The sequence below is a fragment of the Sparus aurata genome, chromosome 18 (assembly GCF_900880675.1).
Source record: "Sparus aurata chromosome 18, fSpaAur1.1, whole genome shotgun sequence".
NCBI classification, from domain to species: Eukaryota; Metazoa; Chordata; class Actinopteri; order Spariformes; family Sparidae; genus Sparus; species Sparus aurata.
The window spans coordinates 29688254-29699981 of record NC_044204.1 but is presented as its reverse complement, the minus strand read 5'-3'; the positions used below and the strand labels follow the sequence as shown (position 1 = coordinate 29699981).

Here is an 11728-nt window from a genome sequence, read left to right as displayed (position 1 = left end):
CCGGTTTAATGGTTCTTAAGATATGTGAATAACAGGGAGACAGATAAGAAGAAAGAAAGACAGAAAGATCAACAGACAGACAGAGATGCCTTGCTTTTTAGTAAGATTAACCAAAATACACCGCAAAATGTTTATGTCGCCTCCATATAATTCCAAGTTTTTGTACTTGGTATGCCCCATGCAGTGTATGAGCAAGTGTGTGTGTGTGTGTGTGTGTGTGTGTGTGTGTGTGTGTGTGTGTGTGTGTGAGAGAGAGAATGCAAGGCAGATTTTTAAATTCATTCCATTAACTGTCGTGCGCGGCGCTGACCTAAATACTGGGAGCAATTAGAGTTCAGTGTCTTTCCGCTCAAGGACACTGAGTCCATTCACAATTTATTTAATTTTTTTTTTTTATTTCAAACACAAACTCCCTTTTTTACGCAGTCATGGGATTTTCTTTCTTAAGCTTTTTTTTTAAGCCTTCAAACATAAACCAATAAAAGCAACCTGCAGTGGGGAAACATTCTTTTAAGTGACTGACGCTCTCCACATCGTCGGGGTACTGAAGGCTGTTTGAGACCCACAGCTCAGGACAGCTCAGCTAAACAGACACAGAATAAGACGTTTGAACAAGTTTGTTTTCTTCTTTGTACGTTGCCACAGAAGGTAATTGCGCTAAGAGCGGTCATTTATGAGCGACAGGTGTCCGTGTAAGTTTAGATTGTGACCACGACGGCACGTGTGGTCTGCTTTTAACGCAATTAAACTGTTTTCCCGTCCTGCAGATGATGAAAGAGCCCACAGAGAGGCCCAGTGCGGAACTAGAAGCGCTGTCCTTGGTCCTGAGACGCCACACACACACACACACACACACACACACACACACACACACACACACACACACACACAGTTGCTGTCCATGGTGCTGGATAACAGCGCATCTCTGAAAGACTTTTTTTATCGGCTGCACGCTGGCAGACAGTGAGCAGTATTTTATCAGAACTTTATCCCTCCCTCCCCTCTCGGACACGTTTACGGCTGCCACTCTGCAGTCCGTACGTGTTTGTGGACTGCTTGCTGTTCAGTTTCAGTCCTTAACACTAAAAGGCCACAGGTCCTATCCACACTCCTCAGGAGCTTGAAGTGTGCTGCGTGTTTGTTTGATCTTGTGTTTCAGGAAACATATTTCCCCCGTGTGTGACGGTATAAAGCGTGCTGCTTTTGCTGTTTCCCACATTTGCTCCGGCTCATCCACTGTGTCCTGTTTTTCTCTTTTCTGTGTTTGTTTGTATGCATACGTGTGTGTGCATGCTGTCGTACTGTGTGTGTGTTTGTGTGTGTGTGTGTGTGTGTGTGTGTGTATATATATCCACAGATTGGCAGAAATGGAGAGCCAGAATTGTTCATTCTTCACGGATAGCCTGTCTCCTGATGAAAGTCTGTGAGTATGCTGCCACCCCCACACCAACACCTCCCTCACCACAACCGCAGCCATTCACTGGGATTATGTGTATGTTTTGTGCGTTTGTGTGTACACTGTGTCCTCTCGATACCGTGATTGCTTCTGTGTTTATGTGTGTTTTCGACTGTTCGGGACAGAGTGGGTAATCGCATAAATAATCAGCCACATAATGAAAATGACCCACAGCGAGCAGCGTGCACACAGTCCCCCTTCATCACGCCCGCTGTGATTGAAGTCTTTGGCTGTGGGTAGATACACAAAGCCCCGCTGAGGAAAGAGAGTCGTGTGTGTGTGTGTGTGTGTGTGTGTGTGTGTGTGTGTTGCGGGGCAGTGGTGAGGTTACAGCTGTGAGAGGAATGAGGGATGTTTGATGTGAATGAGGCAGCCAATACAGCGAGTGTGAAAAGCTGAGCGAGGGGCCACATAGACGGAGGGGTTAGGGCCGTTTGAGATCGCGCGTTGTGTGTGTCCACGTCTTATTTTTGTTGTGGACATCCATGTTCGGCTGTTGATGTCGTCTCTACCTCCTCCGAGAGGGTGCTCTTTTTTTTGTGTGTGTGTGTGTTTTTTTACCCAGTTTTAAAGCCAAGGTTGCACTCCCAGCAGCTCTGTACAAAGCGTTGTCTGGTCTGTTAGAGCTCCAGGTGTGTGTGTGTGTGTGTGTGCGTCTGGGTCTGCTCATTATTTCCTTTCAGACGTGTTATGTGTGTGTGTGTGTGTGTGTGCTCTGAGATGAGGCTATGATTGACACCACATTAAAAGCTAGTTTTAGGCTACGACAAAGACTTCACTACTCTTCAAGCAGTGCAACACTTTTTTCCTGCCGACACCTGTGCGTCTTAAGCCTGCTGCAAATGTCTTTGTTGACACTTTGTGCATGTATCCAGTTTCTAGTCGGATGGAGCTTTGTCACAAAATTGTGTAGTGCATGCACGCGCAGTGTTTGCATCCGTGTATGAGCGTGTGTTTGTATGCATGACACCTCACTCCTTCCCCCTTGTGTGCAGCGCCGCTGTACTCTGCTCCTGTGCCCTTGCATCCCGTTGTTTTTGTTCTGCGAGCCCGTCCTTGCGTCTGCCGGTGATGCTCTGTACTTCCTGCTGCATGGCTCTGTACATGCCGCTGTGCTATCTGTGCCTCCAGCTGGTGTTTGGCTGGCTTCACACTGCTTCCTGTCCTGAAACATGCTGCCTGCGTGCGTGTGTGTGTATGTAGCCTTTGCCCTGCAGCTGTGTGCATTGATCCGGGTTCACTGGTGCTGCTCATCGCCACAAATTGGTCAGTAATATTGCAGAGGTCAACAGACTTGAATTTCGCATCGGCATTATTTCAAGTTTGTAATAATAATGTGCATAATAACACCATTAAACTCACAAGTATAAAAAAAAATTCAAAAAAGGCTAGTTTAAGTATTTCAGGATGCAACATTTCATTTACAGCAGCAGCAATGTTGACACGCTAATGTGAGCTAGCTATGAATTATCATCAAAATATAAACGTTATGTAGAATCAGCGGCGGAAACGGCCACATCTCTCCGAGGGAACAGTACTCGGTATGTGACGCACTCGTAGTTTGCTCGTGTTTTTCACCCTTACACGCAGACGACTGAAGTGTTTCACAGAGAAATAAAAAAGCACAAGTGATTAAAAGCATTAAATGCAAACAACCCGCCAAAACAAAAATGAAGCAAAAACAAAAAACAAATGGTGTCAAAAGTCCAGAGGCAGAGAGAGTTGGACAGCGTCTCCTTCTGTCTTATGTCTGGAGCAAAGAACAGATCAACCCTGATCAAAGTGCCTCAGACTCCTGTTTGTATTATAAGGCGGCAGTGTATTATAATGTAATCAGCTGTCTGGACGTGCGAGGCTTTAAACATGGTTACAAAGATCTTGCATTGGATTCTGAATTTGATGTGCAGCTAGCGTAAAGACATAAGGATCTGTCTAATGTGAGAACTTTCTGAGGACTTTGAGCCAAGTGTAAGTGGCTTATGTGAGTCCTGCTAAGAAAAGGTAAAAAAATATATACATGAATAATAATCATCTTTTGGCACAGTGGGCCTGAGGAAACAGAAACAAACCATCGCTTAACTCGCCGGTCAAGACTGAAGGCCTGACCTGTGAAAACATCCAGATTACGGAGGATAAAGAGCCCGAAACAAGTTTAACCCGACTTTTGAGCGCATGGTCTCATGAGAAGAAGAGATCTCTTAATTCCTCCAGTGCCGACAGAAGCACCCTGTAAAGACATTTAAAAGATTCTCAACATCTAAAAATCAAACGCCGTTCCCTCCCCTTTAAATTTTCATGGAAATGCCTGTGGATAATTTTTGACCCACTTGTGATTAAAAACTTGATTTACTTGAAGCAACACTATGTAACTTCCTGGAGAAAGGTTATTAAAGGTTATTGTTGAGTCTCCATCAGTCCATCTGTAAACCACTTATCCTCAGCTGGGCCTGGAGCTGACACCGAGCGATCGGCGGCGTAAGGATGCCGGTTCAGTCTCACTCCCAGGTTGTCAGATATCAATATTATGGGTTAATCAGGTTCAGGTCCAAGAGTGTCAACACCTGATGACTTTGGAATAAGACTCAATCAACTGTCTCTCACCAGAATCACTATAAAAGTTGCTGTCATAAAGTAAAAGAGGTAAATAAATCATCAGTTGGATGAAATAAAAAACGTCTTGTTTAGGAATACCTGTAATATCCGGTTTATTGACGACCCGCTGATGCATCTAAGCGCTCTGATTAACAGATCTGACAGTAATGAGATGTGATCCTGTCCATTTTTTAACAAAACCAGTCTGCTTGACTAAGTCTGGCTCATTAATACCTCCGTGATGTATAATCTGGCATTACAATGCAAAGCTATAACTGGCTTTTAACTTGGCTCAGTAAAGGAGTTTGGTTCACAGCACGAAGCATTACGGCAACATATAAATAGACAAACAGCTGTCTTTCCATTAAAATAATTGCCAAACATTCACAGACGCATTAAATGTGTTTGCAGCCGCAGGACTTCTCGCACAGATCTGCACATTAACTTTTCTCTTTCATAGTCAGTAAAGTGTTTATTATTGTTTATCCATGACGATCCACCTTCCATTTTTAATACATCTAAGTGTGTGGTTTTTTTTTTTAATGGTGTGTTAAGCCCGGTTTATTACAGAACATTTAATATTTGGCCCGTGAACCTGGCGCAGTGCCTTCGCCACAGTGTCCCATCCCGTTCTGTCCAGTCTTGCTTGATTGCGTCCCGTCCCCGCCCCGCTTTGGCCTGTCTGCCGTCCCACGCCGTCCTTGGCTCTGCTTTGTGCTGCTGGTGGCTGTGTGCTGGTGGCTCAGTGTGCTGTCTCCTGTGTGGGGGACTCAGGGATGAAGATCAGTACCTCCTGCGTCACTCCAGCCCAGCCCTGGACCATGACTCACCCTGCGGACAGCACATGCTGCTGGCCCACCTGGAGCACCAGGACAAGGAGCAGCTCCAATGCACCCTGGCCCGCCTGGAGAACGAGAACAGGTCTGTAAACACGAGCGTGTCGGTGAGTCTTGGTTTCTATCAGTAAAGCTCCCCAGAATGTGTGTGTGTGTGTGTGTGTGTGTTTATCTGGAGGCATTACAGTCTTTATGGTTTATCTGCTTCCATTTGCAAACCTTCTGCAGAGAGTAAACACAGAGGAAGAAAATATTCTGTGTGTGCACACCTGACAGCAAAGATGGTCCAAAGTACAAAAACTCTGTTACCGTAAAACTTCTTACTTTTACACCCTACATTTTAACAGAAATGTCGAGCACAACAGGCTCGTCACTTTAGTTTTAAAGCATTTCAGGGGAATTATTATCGATTTATTTTGCAGGCCGCCTTCCCAACATCACAAGACTGACTCCGACCTATCGATGCGTATCACACAAGCAGACGTAGCGAGACAAGACGACGTAAAAGACGTAACAATACACTAACAGACAGAAATGGTCGGTTAGTGTCTCGTATCTGCCTGGATTTTCTTATTTTCTCATGTTTTTGCCGCTCTGGACACTTAACCAACCCCAAAATCTCGGTATGTCACATTCAGGGAATGACAATCAGCAACCAACAATCTATCTGGTGTGTTTACGAACAGTTCCCACAAATCCAATTCAGTCAACCTTTAAGTTTAATAGTCTTTGAATTATATTAATATGACGTGAGGTTCAGTTCAGTGGAAATGTCTTTCAGAGGGAAACTTTTTGCTTTTATACTTTGAGAACATTTCAGAGCCTGTACTTCCTGACTTTTACTTGCATAAAGAGCTGGAATGAGTGCTTAAACTTTTAGAGTATCTGTACTGAGTAAAGAACGTGCGAACATTTCACAGAAACTGTAAGAACCGGAGAATAAATCGATCATTTTGAAGCGGTCGTAAAGTTTTGATTTGTGTCTGGATAACCTCTATTTCTTTAGTTCGTAATAGTCTGATTACTTTGCTGAGATTCTTTTCAGCAAAGTTGTGAATATTGTCCTGCAAAGTCCATCGCTCACCGTCTGACAACTTCTTCTGTCAAACAAAAACACAACTCCTTTTGACACCAGACACATTTTTCTTTTCTTCCCGACCGCTTTTGTCGGCTGTGTTTGTTTTGGTTATGTTGCTGCCTACAGCCTGACAGCGTCCCCCGACGTTTTCTGTTTTTTGTTTTCACGCTAGATTTGAAGCCTCTGACGGTCGGACAAAGCTCGGTTTTTGCAGTGAGAGGCGTCTTTTTTTTAAAGTTGTTTTCTAAACAGATCTGAACAGAAAAACACAAGGAAAAATGATGATTAAAGTTTTTGAATGATAGCAAAAGGTTTTATAGTCAAAAGTGAGCAGGTTTATCTAAAGATATAAGAGAGAAACACTGTTTCCCTCTTCCATTTTATAATCCCCAGACAGTAATACTGAAAGGTAAGTTATTTATTTCCAATAACAGTAACTAGTTATATGTATGTCTGTTTGTGCCCTTCAGGAGAGACAGGAAGACTTCATTATGGATTGCTAGAAGTGTGACGCATCTCTGACGTACATTAGTTCGGATGTTTATGTTATTTGAATGCATCGCGTCCTCATGGCTGAGAGGGTCGAGCGCTCTGCATAAATGAATCAAATTCATTCCCCCTATCCTCTTAATTGGTTACCAGAGGGGACCTTTGTGCGAATGATTCATATGAATAATTTTCTTCTTGTCTTCAGTTGGGACGTGACCTTTCAACACACACACACACACACACACACACGGCGACACATTGCTACATCCACACACACACACACACACACACACTTGTGGCCTTTGGGTGTCTGAAACCTTGACCCAGTTCAGTTTTTATCAAAAGAATGAATCCTGTCGGTGTTGTGACACTGCAGTGTTCTCTCTTGTCTTTATCAGTACAGTCTGCTGCTGCTCGATGTTTATCCTCTGCTCAGGCTCAGATCTGGATAATAGATTAACACCAGAATCAAATAACTTTAACTCTGATCTTCTGCTAGAGATACGATTAAACCATACGCTTATTGTTTTATGAGCTCATGCCTTTTTCTTGTTTTATAAGAACTGCTCACAGACCTGATTTTGAGCAGACGACTCAAAGCGTTCAGACGTCTGCTGCAGAAAATGATGGATTAGTTCAGTTTGGAGTCTCAGATACAAGAGCTGTAAAATATGGTTTAACCCAATTGATTTTCATCTGCTCTCTGTCTGTGATTGATGTTGACAGAACCTTAAAGGGGCTCTGTGGAACCTCTGTGTTCAGTTTATGTCTGCGGGCTGCATTTTTGAACGTCAGCTGCTGTTGCTCTCTAGCAAGAACAGGAACATGTGATCAGGAGATTGAGAAAGATGAAATTGTGAGTTTAAAAGTCTTCATTATGACTTGAAATGTCTTAAATATGGGATAAAAATGTTATACCATATTTATGACATCTTAAATTTCATAATTATCAAAATTATAATCAAAATCACATCATAGAAAGGTATAATTATGAGATAAAAGGTCAAAATTATGAGTTGAAAGGTCATAGATATGAGATTTGGTCATAAATATGAGATGCAAAATTATGAGAAAACATCAGAATCCTGAGCTAAAAAGTCAAAATTATGAGAAAAAACTATGATTATAAGAGACAAAAAGTCATAATTCCAAAATAAAAAATTTAAATTATAAATTGAAAAATCATAATTATGAGATTAAGTCATAAATATGAGATAAAAAGTCAAAATCATGAGAAAAAAATCCTACTTCTGGGATAAGAAGATAAAATTATGATATTATTAATATATTATAAAAAGTTATAATTATAAGTTCTCTGACGTCTAAAGCGCTGAAAACATCAGAACGTTACTATTTAGGAGAGCATGTCTTACACCTTGTCACCTCGCTTTTTTTAACAGACGAAAGAAATAAACGTTTATTTGTGCATCGCTCATTTTCTCTTATTTAGTGTAAAAACAGTGTTTTGGGGTGAAATTGCAGTATTTTGTTACCTTCATTAAAAATACATCTTATGTCAAAGGGAAGGGTTCCCAGCTTAGTGTTTTTCTACATGATGAGCTTTAACATGTTCAGGAAAAGTAAAGAAGAAAAGAGATTTAAAGTAGAAAATTACTTCTTATACATACAACAGTGGAGTGAAGCCAACGTCAGCAAAAACAGGGTTGATCCTCTGGACTGCACATAAACATGATGACACTGTGATAGTGCAGCTTTTGTTTGTCCCAAGTGAAGGTTATTACCAATTCGGCATCAATAGAACAACCTGATTCTGCAGCACTCAGAGAAATTAAAACACCTTTCGTAATGCCTCACAGCACCGTCGGTTAATGGCCTCCGCGTCACACACGTATGAGACAGACAACACTGATTTACTGCAGCTTATGTGCACAATGAAGATGATTGCTCTCCGCACGGTAAGATGTCAACAATACATTAGCCCCTCGCCGCACTGCTTTTTAAGGGTTAGTATTTATGCATGTGGTGAAATGATTCCAATTATATAACTCGCAAACATTTGAGCTCGTTATGTGTTAGGTGCTCTCCTGTTTGCATCAGGTGGAAGCTGGATAAATATATGCGTTCGTGTTTATGTGTTCTGTTTTCTGCACCTGACGGTTTTCCCCTCCATCTGGCCTCCGTGGGTCCTCAGGGTGCTGCAGGGCGAGTACAGGAGGCTCAAGTGGAAGCACGAGGAGGCGGCGTCGGTTCCCATGCTGACTGAAGCCGGAGAGGGCGGCCCAGGTTCCCCCACGGCGGAGGGGCAGCAGGACGAGGAGCTTCTGGCCGAGGCCCGGGTCCTCCGGCAGCACAAGACGCGCCTGGAGACCCGTATGCAGATCCTGGAGGACCACAACAAACAGCTGGAGTCGCAGCTGCGCAGGCTCAGGGAGCTACTGCTACAGGTACACCTCTGTGAGAGAGCTGAGTCGTAGTGTAGAAACATTTACTAAAGTATTCCGCCTACATACAGTCATCATCCTCTAAGTCAGGGGGTGGGCCGTTATTTTTCCTCGGGGGATCCATGAGAAACCCAGATTGTTGCCGGGGGCCAAACAAATTTAGTTTTGCTGTGCCTCTAACTTTATCACTAGATTAAATTCTTATTTTTCAGCACTGATTATATTGAAAATCACTCCTAACAGCAGGTTATCAGGATGCCTGGGGGCCATGAAGTGCGCTGCTCTGCTCTAGGTTATGATAATTTGAGTAACACTTTCTTTACTTGTAATTCCCTATATTTACAAAAACAACTGTGTAATCAGGTTCCAATAAGAGGGAAAATGGAGACAAAGAACCTGTTATTTCAGTAAGTTCTCTTAATGTGTCAAGTCATTATTAATTTTTAAACTTAAGTCTTCATAGATGTTGAATTCTAAGTTGGTTTGTAGGTACATTTTAGTTTTTTTTTTCACGTTTAGCTGATCTACAATGAACCAACCAGCACTGATATCTGAGCATTTGGAATCGACTACAAATATATTACTAATCTTGCTCTATTGTTTCCTATAATTGTTTTTTCCCAAAAAAATTATTTGAAGACAACTTGGAATGTATGAACCCTTAGATCAAATTAGCATATTTACCCTCAAAAAACCCCAAACTAATAAAAGACACGAAGGAGCAGAATGTGAAATAGAATCTGTAAATATTATTGATGAATATTTCAAACTCATAAATATATGTGTAGTAGCTACGAATATCTCCAATATGTTGCTGCTGCTTCTTCTTCTTCTTGCTCAAGAACACAAAATGCCCTTTTATCCCTGATCCTTACATAACCCTAAAGGAGGATAGTAACTGTTAAAACTGTCTAACTTTCTAAAACTTTATTTTTTTAAAAATTTGGTTTAATAGCGTCAAGTTATTTCTAATCGATCACAGTATTCTATATTCCCATGAAGCAGCTTCATGTGAGCAGCTGATTGTTTGTGTCCAGGAAACAGCTGAGCCGGTGTTTTAATATCAAAGTTTGTGGAGATAATCCAACATTGAGTGATAAACTTCTTGGCTGCTCAGAAGATACAAGGCACCAGCTACAAAGGTCGATTATTGGTCATTGTACGACACAGGGCTGCACTCTTACCTCTCAGCTCTGACTTAGGTGCCTAGTAGTAACTCTGAGGAGTCGTTAAGGAGGTGAAGGACCGGAGCCATTTGTCAAGGTGGAGGTGTGTGTGCAGTTTCCTGCCAAAATGAGTGTGGGGAATCCCTTACCTTGTGTATAAAGGTGCCCGGTGCTCCATGTGAAGAAGATGAGTCATAAGAGTGGGAAGATAAACCCACCAGATGAGTGACGCGGGTGTCGTATATGTCCTGCGACAAAACTTAAATTGATCCGTATCTTTCTGTTCATTTGAGACGTATCTGTCTTCCAGTCTTTCTTTCTTTCCTACAATTTGAACCACATAGTGTGATGTACAATAGGGCTGTAGCGATTCACTAATCTCACGATACGATACAATACACGATATTCAGCTCACGATATGATATATATCACGATATTCAGCCAGCGATACCACTCGATACACTTACATCATTTTCTGAAAGATTTTAAAAGGGACAGTGTGATTTTGGTGACATCTTGTGAGTGAATACGACAATACAACCACTGAATTAATTGTAGGGCTGGGTATCACCAGGTACCTCGCGATACAATACCATCACAATATTTTGCCCTCGATAACAATAATATCACGATACAGCGATTCTGCGATAATCGACATATTGCAAGAAATTTCATCCACGATACATCACGATATCTGTGTCACTGAAGAAATTCAGAATTTATTGACTGCACTGAACCCATTTCACAGGAATTACAAAACATTGTCTATCAATTTCATATGAATGACAGCCAAGTAAACAAAGAGTATATTGCACAGTGTGTCTTCTTAACACACACACTGACTACAACTATCATTAAATATCTATATGTGTGGGTTTCAGAGCTACTTAAACCATTATTAAAATTTTATTAGGTTGTATACCTATGTTTGAAAAAAGATAAAGCTGTCCTCCGAAGAGGGGTGGTGGGCCAAAAAAAAAAAATTTTTTTTTTTTTTTTTACATTTTTAAATATCGATATTTTGGCACCAGTGTATGGATAACGTACCTCAAGACGAAATATCGCGATATATCGTAGTATCGATATTTTGGCACACCCCTAATGTACAACGACTGTTCATAAAATACAGGTTTTAATATTTTTAAACAGAGCATCTTAGCATCTCTTCTACAACTGGAGTATTCTCCTTCTCTTGTGTGGAGTCCCTCAGGGGTCTATTCTTGGTCCCGTTTCATGGCCATAGGCTTTATGTTTTTCAGATTGTCCATCCATTTCTTGTGATTGCAATATCTCAGGAACATCTTGACGAAATTGAAAATGTCAAAGGTCACTGGCCATCTCTCAACAACTTATATGATTCAAACAAAGATTTTAGAAAAATGTCGAACAGGGTGAAACGTGAAGTGATGACATTTTATGTCCTAATGTCAGAGGTCGTCTTCACTGTGACATCGTAATGTTGCACCGATCCATAGTTTGCCTCATACATGCTAATGTCAACTGAGACATCTAACCAAGATCAGGCGGTTTCTTACTTTTGCTAATCCGGAGAAAATCATCCATTCTATCAGCAGACAAACACTTCTGTCAGAGTTTTAACACGACACACTGCAGAACAAAAAAGTAGAATTCTATTAATCATTGTAATGAATTCTGAAATAATAAAAATAATAACCACATAAGTATTATTAGATCAGAAATGTCTAAGG

The 11728-nt window shown here is 41.5% G+C and overlaps 1 protein-coding gene across 1 annotated transcript in view; it reads left to right on the top strand.

Annotated features, from left to right (window-relative positions):
• The first annotated feature begins 1431 nt into the window (after positions 1-1431).
• The window catches only part of LOC115568912 (dystrophin-related protein 2-like), a 15747-nt gene continuing 5450 nt past the window's right edge, over positions 1432-11728 (top strand). Inside the window, exons 1-2 of the mRNA XM_030396653.1 lie at positions 1432-4969; positions 8604-8856. Coding sequence (XP_030252513.1) covers positions 4893-4969; positions 8604-8856 — 330 coding nt within the window. The 5' untranslated portion in view covers positions 1432-4892. The remainder of the gene's footprint in view (positions 4970-8603; positions 8857-11728) is intronic.